General features: G+C 44.3%; 2 protein-coding genes across 4 annotated transcripts in view; one reads left to right on the top strand and one right to left on the bottom strand.

The window, feature by feature from the left end:
• The window catches only part of Ecd (ecdysoneless cell cycle regulator), a 27,580-nt gene extending 23,004 nt beyond the window's left edge, over positions 1-4,576 (top strand). The window contains exons 13-14 of the mRNA XM_021182577.2: positions 2,515-2,723; positions 4,226-4,576. Coding sequence (XP_021038236.1) covers positions 2,515-2,723; positions 4,226-4,453 — 437 coding nt within the window. The 3' untranslated portion in view covers positions 4,454-4,576. The remainder of the gene's footprint in view (positions 1-2,514; positions 2,724-4,225) is intronic.
• A 3,065-nt stretch (positions 4,577-7,641) lies between these two features.
• Positions 7,642-14,361, bottom strand: part of Nudt13 (nudix hydrolase 13) — a 24,488-nt gene continuing 17,768 nt past the window's right edge. For 2 of the 3 annotated variants that reach the window (XM_029469335.1, XM_029469334.1), the window contains exons 7-8: positions 13,965-14,119; positions 8,460-9,183 (exon numbers count right to left, since the gene is read on the bottom strand). In XM_029469335.1, coding sequence (XP_029325195.1) covers positions 8,983-9,183; positions 13,965-14,119 — 356 coding nt within the window. In that variant the 3' untranslated portion in view covers positions 8,460-8,982. Of the gene's footprint in view, positions 9,184-13,964; positions 14,120-14,361 lie in introns of all 3 variants that reach the window. The other variant, XM_021181856.2, reaches the window with a different exon arrangement.

Below are 14,361 nucleotides of genomic sequence, written 5' to 3'. Positions count from 1 at the left end.
TGCTTGGCTTGCTAGCTGCTCGCTGACTGCGGGCACGCACCTTTGCTTGGCTTGCTAGCTGCTCGCTGACTGCGGGCATGCACCTTTGCTGTTTTGAAAGGGTTCTAGTGTGGCTTCCATATTACATCTTTGGGTTTTTTTGTTTTTTTGTTTTTTTTTCAGACAGCGTTTTAGAAATCAGTGAGAGAAGCCACCAGCACAGGGCTGGGGAGATGCTCAGGTAGTGATGTGCATGCTGCATGGGAGAGTGAGGCCTGAGCACAGATCCCTGGCCCGCTTGTAAAAAGCCAGGCACAGATGGATAGGCCTCTGGTTCCAGGACTGAAGGGACAGAAACAGATGGGCCGATCCCTGGAGCCTGCTGCTGAGCTTCAGGTCAAGCAGAGAGGCTGTGTGTCAAAATGTACACATGTTAGCCAGGCGCGGTGGCGCTCACCTTTAATCTCAGCACTCGGGAGGCAGAGGCAGGTGGATTTCTGAGTTCAAAGCCAGCCTGGTCTACAGAGTGAGTTCCAGGACAGCCAGAGCTATACAGAGAAATCCTGTCTCAAAAAAACAAGAAACAAACAAACAAACAAAAATACACACATGTATACACACAAAACAAAAATACAGGGTATGACTAGGCTGCACACTGGAGGGTAACAGTAAACGTCTGAAAATGTCAGCTCTTCCTAGTAAGCAAGCAAAATAAAAGCTGGATTTTTCTCTTACCTTACTGAAAAAATTAACAATCAGCTCTTTTTATCATCAAACTCTGCAGGAAGAAGTATAAGTTGTCGTTTCACAGGACAGTTTGGGACTCTAGGAAGCCCATCATTTTTCACTTAGCAATTTCACTTCAGGGGTTCGCTCTATGAACGATAAATGGTCACTGATGGTCACTGCAGTGCTTTTTTTTTGTAGTACCCAAACTCTAATGACCACCAAGAGACAAATGGGTAAATAATAAAGTATAAAGTCACCTGTGTATTCTGCAAGAAGAAGGCCTACAAGATATGGTATATAGAAAAGCATACCATAGTTCACTGTGAGGACATCTAGGTTAGGAAAGAACACCATGGGGCTGGCGTACTGGTCTTTCAAGGGACTGGAGTTTGGTTCTGAGAAATCAAGTTAGGCTGCTCACAACCTCCTATAACTCCAGGTTTAGGGAATCCAGACCCTCTTCTGGCCCATGCATGTTTCTGTACACATGGGCATACACATATGCACACACAAATGAAAATAAATCTTTTACTGAAAGCTGGGCGTGGTGGCACATGCCTTTAATCCCAGCACTTGGGAGGCAGAGGCAGGTGAATTTCTGAGTTCGAGGCCAGCCTGGTCTACAACGTGAGTTCCAGGTCAGCCAGGACTAAACAGAGAAACCCTGTCTCGAAATAAAAAAAAAAAAAAATCTTTTACTGAAAGAAAACTGTATTTGCATGTGCCTGAACACAGAGCTGTAGCTGCTCCATCTGACATTGGGCAGCAGCCGAGCTTTGAAGGATGACTCAGAGAAATCAGTGAACAGGACAGTCTCTGGGCAGTTGAATGTTGACATCAATGTATATTTATGTAATTTTCTAATTGTGTATTTGTATTTTTAAAAGATTTATTTTATGTATGAGTGTTTTGTCTGTGTATATTTATGTACACAATGTGTGTGCCTGGTCCTGAGATGGCCACAAGGGGTGTTGGATACTCTAGAACTGGAGTTTCAGACATTTGTGATTCACTATGTGGTACTGGGAACCAAAACCAAGTTCTCTGCAAGACAGCCAGTGCTCTTAACCTCTGAGCCATCGCTCCAGCTCCTAGACTTTTATTTGTATTTTTTATTTTTTGGAGCAACCCAGGCCCTCATACCTGCTTCTCAGGTTCTCTACCATGGAGTTATACTCCTAGCCTACTGTTTAAATAAAAAAGGAAATGGTGTTTTATTGTTGTTGTTGTTAGTGTGTGTGTGTATTACGTGTGTGGAGGTGTATGTGTAACAACATGGTTATAAAGATCAGAGGACAGCTTTGTGGAGTATTTTTCTCCTTCCACTTTTGGGTTGCCAGGTTGCACTGAAAGCACCTGTCCTTCGGAGCTGTCTCAACAGCCCAGCTTTTCATTTTTTTAAGAAAAAAACCCTTTTAATTAGTCAAATTCTTATTGAAAAGCTAAAATTGAATCTCTTGGCTCAGCCTGTTCTCCATTCTATAATTGTCCCCGAATTACTGTTTTGGGAAAGTTTTGTTTTTTTTTTTTTGTTTTTTTTTTTTTAATTTTTCTTGAGGCAGGGTTTCTGGCTGTCCTGGAACTCACTCTGTAGACCAGGCTGGCCTGGAACTCAGAGATCTGCCTGCCTCTGCCTCCCGAGTGCTGGGATCAAAGGCGTGCGCCACCACGCCCTGCTTGGGAAAGGATTTTTACAAAGTAGTTGGATTAAGTCATTTGGCGCTGGTGTGACATTCCAGTCCTTTAGAGAGGTACAGCCGCGCTTGGACAATTCACCAAGTGGTTCTTCTGCGTCTCGGTGACTAGGAGCAAAGCCTCAGGAGTCAGACTCTGAGGATGACCCGGGTGAGGAGGACGTGGAAAGTGTAGACAGTGATGATGACGTGGGCTTTGAGGCTCAGGAGTCTGAGTCTCTGAAAGGAGCTCTTGGCAGTCTCAAGTCCTACATGGCCCAGATGGACCAGGAACTGGCACACACCAGCATGGGCAGAAGCTTCACCACCAGGGAGCGATTGGTAAGTGCTTCTTAATCTCTCTGTCTCTGAGTGTGTGCAGGAAAGTGAGTCACAGTCATCTCAGTTTTCCTTTGTTTTACACTTTCTTAGCTTTTTTATTATTTAAATGTATTTTATACATAAAACATTAATAATACTGAATATTTTGAGAATCAATATATATAAAAATTTGTTCAACTTTTATATTCATATCCTTTCATAATTCATATCCTTTCATACCCTAAATATATCATTAATGAATATTTAATGCTATCCATAACTGAGAATCCTATATCTAATGTTAAATACTAAATTGTTTCAAAACACACAAAATATTCTTTGGGAGTTAAGCATAGTAAAAGAGCATAAAATACTAAAAATGAATCATTAAGATTCATATTCAAAAGCCCTTATACGATCTGACATAGTGATTCCTTTCTTTTTAGCTTAAATGTCCAAATACCTTCAATTTTGTTTCCTATCCCTCCAGTTAAGAGCCCAGTTAGAACTCCCCTCCTGTTTACATATTCACCTCAGTGGTTTGCCAGCACTGTCTACCAGCAAGAGGCATTATGGGAATAGCACAGGCACTGGAGTGCTGTGGATCAGAGTTTGAAACAGCTCAGCCATCTGCTGTCATTATCTCACTGACCAGCAACCCTCATGTCACAGAATCAGTGCAAAATGACAGTTAAACCCCGTGAGCGCGCATGGCTAATATGAACTCTCCTTGCGTAACCATCTAAACCACAGTAGAACTATAACTGCTTTCAACCCAATGGAGGTTATTTATTAGGCTTAATTGTGAGTAAATATTGCCTAGGGATCTTGATATAATAAAGGCCTTTATTAAGCAAAATGGACAAAGAGCTAAGCTGTTGGAAGACAGACTGCTGGTCCATGGACCACAGCTCGAATGACAAAGATAGAAAGTCTTTAGGTAAAGACGCAGTTTTTCAGATCTTTCCCAGCCTGTGAAGTCGGAGGCTGGGGCTTGGCAGCTAAGACACCACTCAACACTGTGCTCAGGGAACAAAGAGGGAATCCAACTTTTTTCATTGGAAGATTTAGATTTTTGTCTTTTATTAATTATTAATATTAATGCAGGTTATTTTCAAAGTAGGGACATATGTGTTCAATTTGTAGAAATTCTTTTGCAACAGAAATGTGTCACAATCTTTAGAGCTAAGTTTCTTTTGTTTTAAGACAGGATATTGGTCCACATTGTCCTTGAGCTCCTTGTATAGCTAAGGGTGACTGAGCTGTGGCTTCTACCTCCCAGTACTGGGATTACAGGCATGTGCCACCATGCCTGATGGAGCCGGGTGTTAATATATGTATTAAATTACAGTATTAGGATGCATTTTGACTTTGTGTCACCAGGGATTGGAAGTTTCATTTTTAATTTGGGTTTCAAGTATATATTAATACTAAGTTAATGCATCTTACTATAACCAACATGTGACCTAAAGGTTACTATCACCATCTCATGTTGTTCTCCCTCCCTCCCTTCTTCTTTCTAGAATAAGGACCCTCCATCCCACACTGGAAATGACAATTCAGATGAAGATGATTCTGGTGCAGGAGATTGCGCTGTTGAAGCAGTGGATGTAGACCTGAACCTGATTTCAAATATACTGGAATCCTACAGCTCCCAAGCGGGCCTGGCAGGACCTGCTTCCAATCTGTTACACAGCATGGGTGTGCGACTGCCCGACAACGCTGATCACAACCCCCAAGTCAGCCAGTGAAGGACTAGCCTGCACATCAGCCGCCCTTCTCAGGAATAAATGACTCTTCATAAGCACGTCTTTAATCCCAGCACTCGGGAGTCAGAGGCAGGCGGATTTCTGAGTTCGAGGCCAGCCTGGTCTACAAAGTGAGTTCCAGGACAGCCAGGGCTACACAGAGAAACCCTGCCTCAAAAAAAAAAAAAAAAAAAAAAAGAGCGTCTGTCTTCTGTGCAGGTTTCAGAGTTCCCGGGCCACCCTCTCCCAAGTCCTGTGACCTGGACACCGGTTCTCATGAGCTTGTTTGATTTGTTTTACATTTGCCCAGGACAGAGTCTCCGTTATAGTAAACCACTGTGCTGCTGGTGTAATTCTGAATATTCAGTTTCTCCCTTAGGTATGTTCCTCCTCGAGTCAGAATTCTAAGTTGGCAAAAATCCCGTTTCATTCACTTTTTAATGAAATAGAAAGTGCTAAAACTTAGTGTTCAGTCTGTGACATTCTGCACGCGCTCCTAATTGAGGATAAGAACTTATTATTCTTTAATTAACAATTAAAGACATTAGCACACAGACTGGGTCTGACTGAGGCACCTCACACCTGGGTACTTGCTTGGCTTCTGTCCCCTCCCCGACCCAGGCTGCCCTGCTTCCTGTCTTTGTATATACATTTAAGTCTCAGTTCCGCATGCAAGGAGATGTTCTCTTTTTGTCCTCTCTTGGTCCCTTCCCCATTAATTCCCTTCTGGTTCCGTGTCACATTGTCATATTTNCTTTTTTTTTTTTTTTTGGTTTATTGAGAGTCTTTTGTGGCCAGGGTGGCCTCATATCTTCTGTTGTTGGAACACATTGAAGGAAATTAATTTTTTTCATTTGAAATTTAGACTTTTGCTTCTTGTTCCTGTTTGTCGTAGTGACAAGTCCTTGATCCTCCTTTTCTACCTCCTAAGTGCAGGAATTTCAGGTGTGGGCCAGCACACTCTGTCTACATTTACTGTGTATTGTCCTGTGAACGACAAATGCTGGGGCTGGACAAGCGGCTCAGTGGCTGAGAGTGCTTGCTGTTCTCGCAGAAGACAGAGTTCCATTTTCGGCACCCACAAAGTGGCTCACCCCCACCTGGAAATGTAGTTCCAGAGGTTTCTGATGCCCTCTTCTGGCCTCTGTGGGCACTGCATGCATGGAGTATTCATACATACTTGTAAATAAAACACATACACATAAAATATAAATAAATTAATTACAAAGAGAAGCATCAGGCTGGGTGGGGAGCCTTGTCAATACAATGCTTGCCACACCTCTCAGTCCCCCAGAATCCACCTAAAGGGTCTGGAGAGACACTCAGCAGCAGAGAGCTCTGGCTACTCTTCCATAGGTCCCAGGTTCAATCCCCAGCACCCACAATAGCAACTCACAACTGTTTGTAGCTCCAATTTGGAGGGATCTGGCGCCTTCACAGACATACAGACAGACAAAACACCAGTGCACATAAAAAAAAAACCCACCTAAAAAAGCCAGGCATGGTGGCAAATGTGTGTAGTCCTAACCCTGGCCATCTCCATAGCTTACTGGCCAGCTGGCCTAGCCCAATCAGCAGGCTCCAGGCCAGTGAGAGCCTTTCTCAGAAAACTATGTGAGGGCTCATGAGAATGCTACCTAAGGCTGGTCAGCCTGCATATATATACACACACACCTACAGAAGCATAGATACATGTTTCTTTTTGTCTAGCAACATTTAAGCATTTTAATTAATTTAAAATGCTAAAAATAAGCCGGGCGTGGTGGCGCACGCCTTTAATCCCAGCACTTGGGAGGCAGAGGCAGGCGGATTTCTGAGTTCCAGGCCAGCCTGGTCTACAAAGTGAGTTCCAGGACAGCCAGGGCTACACAGAGAAACCCTGTCTCGAAAAACCAAAACAAACAAACAAAAAAAAATGCTAAAAATAAATACAAACAAAAAAGTATCCTTATAGTTAGTTTTGAAATTTAGTTCCCACATTAGGATTCTGTCCCAGCCTAATCATGAGAACAGACATTTTCCACAATGCATTGGTGAATGTTAAGTATATCTTCATTAAGGATTAAAAGTTGAGGAAAGGGGGAAAACTAAGATAAAACTAAGGCATGAGTGGGCTACTTTTAAGATTGATTGTTTTAGACAGGGTTAATCTGTGTAGCTCTGACTGTCCTGAAACTATCTCTGTAGACCAGGCTGGCCTTGAACTCACAGAGATCCACTTGCTTCTGCCTCTCAAGTGCTGGGATTAAAGGTGTATCAACACCACCACCACCTTGCTAGGGAGTAGGCCACTTTTCTGTTCCCATTACCAAAGCTAACTGACCTTGAGCCAGACTCCCTCTGGTGACAAGTACGTTTGTTAGGTTTTGCCTGTTTTTGCTAATGGGCATCATGGCCCCAGCAGTTAGCCACTCCATCCCAAGGACTTCTATAGTTGTTGTGTGTGTGCACATACTCATGCGTTCTTCATGAATATGTGGGTGGACACGGGCCCCAGGCCAACCCACCTGCCATTTCTAGTATCCTAGCATATCTCCAGATAACCTTGGTCTGTAGCCAGGTCCTTCTACCCAGCTTGTGCTGGGAGAACCAAGTTCAGTGTTGCAATTGCTCCTATTAGCTTCCCCCATCTTTTAAATCTCTTTTTTTTAAAAAAAAAAAAAAAAAAAAAAAAAAAGCAGGTTTATCAGAAAGCAAACAGTCAGGAGCCCGAACACTTTCTTCTCTTTCTGCCAGTGATTTCAGACTGGGATGCATGGCTCACAAATACACCCCCTTCATAGCATGGACTGACAGTGTACACAGACCCTGAGCTGTCTTCTGACTGCAGGATGCCCAAAGGAAATTCAAAGCTTTGACTTTTTCACTTCCAGAAACTTCTGCCTGGTGCTGTGGGGTTCGACTGTGTACGCTAAGGGTGGTTGGGTCTTCTGTCTTTTAGCCATCAGTTGGTGCCGTTACCTGAAGTTAGGACTTGCCCCAGCCACTCTTCCCAACTGACTCTCTGATGGTTTCGTCTGCACATTTTCCCAGTGGTGTCATAGCCTGGAAATTTAAACTTAAATATTTTACCGTTACACAAAAAGGTCTTTTCTCATCCCCACCCCATTCTTGTTTTCCAAACTTTGGGTCATAGAACCAAAAAAAAAAAAGGAGAAGGAGGGAGGAGGAGAAGAAGAAAAGAGTCTGAATAAAGGCATGGAAATTTAATTCCTCCAGAGAAACTTCTCCCTTACAGTGGCAAGGTACAGATGACATGGGTCTGGGATACAGGTCGGTGACAGGCTGGCCTAGATGCATGAGGTCTGAGTTCAGTCTCTAGCACAGTGGGAAGGGAAGGAAGTGCAGGGTCATATTTGTGGGAAGGAATCCCGACTCAGGCTTCAGGCTTAGTGCTTGCTTATCCTCGCTAATTCCTCACTTAAGCAGCGCCCTCAGTGTGTGTGTGTGTGTCATGTTTAGTCTTTTTCCCTAGGTCACAAACTGAGTGAGCGAAAGAGAAGGAAAGACAGTATAGTCTTAAATCATCTCGCACCCTTCTGGGATTTAGCTACTTCAAAAGAATACCGCCTCTGGTTGCCTGCAGAATACTCCAAGGAAGACCTATGCTTCCACTTCCCTCATCCCTTCAGAGCTTCAACACAAAAACAGAACCCTAACTTTTGGGCTGAGGATGCGCCTCCATGGTAGAGCATGTCTCTACCAAGCAGGAAGCCCTAGGTTTGATCTGCAGCGACAACGGCTACTAAAAAGTCAACCTTTGACTGCCACACATGGGAGTGCGTGTCTGTAGGTGTTGGAGAGATGGCTCGGTGCTGCTCATCTGGAAGACCCAGGCTTGATTCCCAGCACCCATTTGGCAGCTCACCACAGTCTAGCTTCAGTTCCAGGGACCCACACCCTCTTTTGGCCTCCACAGGAACTAGGCATTGCATGTTGTACAGAGACATACACACAGGCAAACGCTTATGCAAATAATAATAATATAAAAAATATACCTTCACACAAATTCGAAAGCACATAAAATGTTATTTTTCTGTGAGGACAGAAGCAACTCAAATGTGAGTTGAGAATTGTTAATATTTTGGCAGTAAGATAAATCACCCTGGCACGTTTGGCAGTTCCTATAAATCCAGCATCAGCCAGTCCAGGAGGATGTTGTTCCCACAGTCTTGGGCTACACCCAAGCCAGTCAGCAACCTCCCCTCAGCTTTGCACTGTTAGCATCTCATCAGTCAACTCCTTACAGTTTTTATTTTCTTTTTAAGTGACGGTGTCTAATATGTTGTCCCGGTTGTCCTGGGCAAAAGCGACGCTCTCACCTCCGCCTCCATGGTAGCTGGGACAAGTACAGGTCAAGCTGCTCTATCCAGTTTACACCAACATTTTCCGTGGAGCATTAGAAGGCACTTCTGGCAGTGGAACTCCTCAGAGAGCCTCTGCCCTGGGAGGCTTTGTCACCTCCCTTCGCAGTTCATCTCCAGAGTCCCCTGCAGCAATGCCCAGGAGGGATCCAAACGGCTCCATTTGAGCTAAGCAGCCAGGGAAGAACAGCTCAGTGTCTCCACCCACTTCTTAATCAAGTGGTGGGCAATGGCTAACTTGGGAGGCAGCAACAATGAGGAAGCCTCACTGGGCTGCAGAGCCAAGGAGCCCTTTCTCCTCAGGGCTGTGGTCACCTCATCAAGACTGAACCAGGCGGCTGCCTCTAGTTCCTTCAAGTTCACCTGAATCTGAAAGACAAGGAAGGGGTACAGGGTAGGGGTAAAGTTAGGAACTATGAAATATAAAACACTATGGCCAAAATGAGCAAATTCATAGAGGACGGTGCAGTCTTAGATGGGAACACCTGGGACCAATGGCTAGGTTAAAATCAGTTCTAGATAATGTTCAGAAACTGAACAGAGAATTCAATGTATTTTGAAATAGTTCTAAAAAAGATAAATTTTTAAAAATTTTATCCTATTTGTACAATAGTTATAATTTTTTAAATGCTTCTTGTCTAAGGCTGATGGCATTTGTTAAGCCCAGATGCAGTCCCCAGTGCACACACACATAAAATCCTAAAGCAGACACTTAAACTATCGAGTGGCAAGGCATGAGTGAGTGTGTCGCATCAAGTATATAACCCTTTCAATTAAAAAGAAGCTGCAGGGTCACTGGGATGGCTCAGTGGGTAGAGGCACTTGCTGTCAATCTGAGTGTGGTCCTCAGAGTGCATATGACCAAAGGAGAGGACAGACTCCTGAAACTTGTCTTGGATGTCCATATATGTCCATACACAAATACAGGCAATTTTTTTTAAAGAATCAACATTCATACAAATGGTATTCTCTTTAAAGGATAAAGGTTAATGATAACTGAAAGCAAGAAGCAAAGTAAACACAGACTGTCCCAGGAAGTGGAAGCAGATTAGAGAGCCCATAAAAATCAGAGGACAGAACAGGCAAACCAGGCAGGGCATTCAGGGACTTCCATCTGTCAGACATGCCACAAACAAGCAAGGTGAATTTAGGTAAGACATCAAAGTCCCTGTCAATCAGAGGTTCCTATAGTTTTATTTCACTAGTCCCCAACATCCCCAATTCCTTGGGCAGGAACACCAATCCCAAACTGTTAAGTGAGGTATGTATGTGCATTCTATTTCTATGTAAGGAACTGTTAAAAACTGAAAAATAAATCACAGCATACATGGACTTGGCACATGGATACACACACCAAAGAGTGAAGCTGGACTCTTTGTACCAAAATCCAATGCAAAATAGATTAAAAATTAAATGTGTGTAGGAGATGTGATAGTGGACTGGGCACTGCCTTTTTATAGATGTGGCTTTAAAAGCAAAGGCAGGAAACGCTAAAGTAGACAGGGTAAGGTCAGAATAAAAACCTAGACAGCAAAGCAAGCACAGAACACAAAAGCACTTATAAGGTGAGAGAAGGTTTGCCGAACAAATATAAAGAATTAATGTCCAAAATCCATAAGGATTCTTTGTAGCTCAACAGCACAGATGGGATGTGTCCGAGCTCAGCGGTCCCATGCACCTTTGAGGTTCTGCGTCCAGTCGCTAGCACTGGAAAAAGACAAAAACACTCAACAGATGGCTCTTAAAAGAAGAAATTGTTTATAACTTTTTGTTTTTGTTTTTGAGACAGGGTTTCTCTGTGTAGCTCCGCCTGTCCTTCAACTCCCTTTGAAGACCAAGCTGGCCTTGAACTCAAGACATTCACCTGTCTCAGTGCTTGGGATTCAAGGTGCATACCACACAGAGAAACCATATCTCAAAAAAAATAAAGAAAGGAGGGGGGAGGAGAAAGAGAAGGAGGAAGAGGAGAAGGAAGAGGAGGAGGAAGAGAAAGAGGAGGAGAAGAAAGAGGAGGAAGAGGAGGAGGAAGAGGAGGAGGGAGAGGAGGAGGAGGGAGAGGAGGAGGAGGGAGAGGAGGAGGAGGGAGAGGAGGAGGAGGGAGAGGAGGAGGGAAAGGAGGAGGAGGGAGAGAAGAAAGAGGAGGAGGAGGAGGAGAGGGAAGGAAGAAGAGGAGAAAAAGAAATATATATGGTCAACAATGTGTAATAAAGTACCAAGTTTCAGTGATCAGGGAAATTCAGAGCAACAGTGTGAGAGGCCCTGCTTACCCACTAAGATGGTGTGGCAGTGTGAGTGAGAATGCTCTCTAGAGGCTCATGTGTTTCAATGCTTGCTTCCCAGCTGGGGGGACTGGTGGTGGTGGTGGGTTTTTTTGTTTTGTTTTTGTTTTTTTTGTTTTTAAAGATTTATTTATTTTTATTTTCTGTATAGGAGTACACCATTGCTCTCTTCAGACACACCAGAGGAGAACATCAGATCCCATTACAGATGGTTGTGAGCCACCATGTGGTTGCTGGGAATTGAACTCAGAACCTCTGGAAGAGTAGTCAGTGTGCTCTTAACCACTGAGCCATCTCTCCAGCCCCCCCCCCCCGGAACTGTTTAGAAAGGATTAGGAGGCATGCCACTGGAGGGTGGGTCTTGAGTTTCAAAGTCTAGGTCATTCCCAATTAGGGTTCTCCCTCTCTCTCTCTCTCTCTCTCTCTCTTCCTCTCTCCCTCCCTCCCTCCCTCCTTTTTATGAATCAGATGTAATCCCTCAGCTATTTCCCCAGCGCCATGCCTGCTGCCATGCTTCCTCTGATGATGGTGATGGTGATGGTGATGGTGGACTCCCCCTCTCAAACTGTTAAGTAAGGCCCTGATTAATTGCTTTCTTTTATAAGTTGTTTTAGTATCTCTTCACAACAATAGAAAAGTAACTAAATCAGATTGCTACCATAAAAAAACAAGCCTGGGCATGGTGGCACATGCTTTTTGCACCTGGGGGGACAGAGGCAGATGGATCTCTGAGTTCAAGGCCAGCCTGGTCTACAGGGCAAGCTCCAGGACAGCCAGGTCTATATAGAGAAACCCTGTACAAACCAAAACAAACCAAGAAAAGAAGCCTGGAATGATGGCACACATCTGTAATCCCAGCACCTGGGAAGTTGAAGCAGGAGGATCCTAAATTTGCGGCAAGCCAGAGTGACATAGTAAATTGAAGGCTAGCCTGAGTTACAGACAGTAAGTCCCCGACTCAAAAATAGGTTCTGAAAATAGGGGACTATAACACATTATTGGCTGAAATGTAAATTTGTGCAGCCACTATGGAGAACTATTGAAGTCATAATAAATAATAAATAAATAAGGTGACACACACTTTCAATCCCAGCATTGGGGAGGCAGAGGCAGGAGGATGTCTGGAAGTTTGAGGCCAGCCTGGTCTACACAGTGAATTTCAGGCCCACCAGGGATACACTGTGAAATCCTCTCTCAAAAAAAAAAAAAACTTTAAAAAGTAGAACTATCATTTGATCCAGAGACCCCACTTCCAAGCATACATCCAAGTGCACTGCAGTCTGGGACTCACAAGTTCCTCTCGATTCCTACCGCCACTGCAGCACCGTTCCTCTCGATTCCTACTGCCACTGCAGCACCGTTCCTCTCTATTCCTACTGCCACTGCAGCACTGTTTCTCTCTATTCCTACCGCCACTGCAGCACTGTTTCTCTCTATTCCTACCGCCACTGCAGCACCGTTCCTCTCGATTCCTACCGCCACTGCAGCACCGTTCCTCTCTATTCCTACTGCCACTGCAGCACCGTTCCTCTCTATTCCTACTGCCACTGTAACACCGTTCCTCTCTATTCCTACTGCCACTGCAGCACTGTTTCTATTTCTACTGCCACTGCAGCACCATTCCTCTCGATTCCTACTGCCACTGCAGCACCGTTCACAGCACCCATGATAGGAAAACAGTCTGGATGTCTGTTAATGAAGAAAGTGTCACAGATACATATCACAAACTAGCACTGAGGATGTCGTTGCTCCTGTGTTTGGTGAGGTTCTAATGTAGTGCTAGGTTACCTCCAACTTGCTATGTCATTCAAAGCTGGCCTGGAACTCCTGGATCTTTCTTCCTCTGCTTCCCAAGTACTGAGGTAACCGGTATTTGTTACTCTGGCTGGCATTACTAAATTTTTTTAAATGAAGGGGAATTGTACATTTATAATAAGGTGATGGGCCTGGAAGACATGCTCAGTAGAAAAAGCCTGATATAAATTGTGCAAGGTCTCTGCAGCAGGGGTACTCTAAAATTGTCAAACACAAAGAAGCAAGGGTGGAGTGCCTGTTCCCAAGGGACGGAAGGAGGGGAATGGAGAAGTAGCGAATAAAGGATACAAAGTTTCACTTAACATAGTAAGTTCTGGAGGCCTGTACAACATCTACAGCTAGCAACATTGTGTTAAATACATTAAGCTACTGCTTATGTGAAATGCTCTTAGCACAGAGGAAATGGGGGGGGACAGAAAATAATGGGCTACTATGTTAAATGCTCTTAGCACAGAGGTAATGGGGAGGGGAGCATGGAAAGTAATGAGTAAGCTTATGACACTGATAGTAATGTCTGATGGAAGAAGGTTCCAGCTAGTAATGGCTTATCATTGGTTCCTGATACACGCTCATCTCCAAACCCAGCAGGTTAGATGCATTAGATGTCTACAGACATCTGTAGACATGTCTTAAAAAACAAAACAAAACAAAACAAAACAAAACAGGGTCTCATGTAGTCTAGGCTGGTCCCAAACTTCTGATCTCTTGCCTCCCCCTCCCAAGTGTTGGGGCTGTAAGTGGGTATTGCCAGGCTGGGTTTATATGGTGCTAAAGACTGAACCCCTGGCTTTGTTTGTTATGCTAGCACTCTACCAGCTGAGCTACACCCCAGTTCATGACATACTCTGTGTTCATTATACTTCAACAAAGCAGCTGGAAGAGAAGTCAGTCGTTTCATAACTGATACATAATGACAGTTACCTGTTTCCTTCTCAAATGCAAATTCCTTCTATATCACCACATAACCCAGACATTACTCCCCAAGACAAGTGCTCAGAAAATACATGCTGTTGGACAAAGGGGACAGAGCAAGCCAAGGGAAAGCTAAGACTTTACCTCTGTGTGCCCTGGTTTCACGGTTGCATGACAAGCGATCATGAGGGAGCTATTGGGAAAGGGCCAGTGCTGGGACGCAGAGTACTGTAAGTTTTCCACTTCCAGGCCCACCTCTTCCGCAACTTCTCGATGGACAGCCTCTTCCACACTTTCACCTACAAATGCTCAGATTAATTCCAGACAGCCCTGGAGCAGGAAAATCGTATGCTATCTATCTGCATCCTGATTCTCCTGGGAGCATCCCAAGTCTCAGTTCCCAGCACCAAGAATCAGATCCTGAGTGTATCAAGTGCTCAAGTGTAGCGGGTTAGCTATAATGCAGGGGAGTGGAGCAGTGCGGGTTAGCTATAACGCAGGGGAGTGGAGCAGTGCAGGTTAGCTATAATGCAGGGGAGTG

The sequence above is a fragment of the Mus caroli genome, chromosome 14 (genome assembly GCF_900094665.2).
Source record: "Mus caroli chromosome 14, CAROLI_EIJ_v1.1, whole genome shotgun sequence".
NCBI lineage: Eukaryota > Metazoa > Chordata > Mammalia > Rodentia > Muridae > Mus > Mus caroli.
The sequence above is the reverse complement of the archived record's forward strand: the minus strand, read 5'-3'. Positions and strand labels throughout refer to the sequence as shown.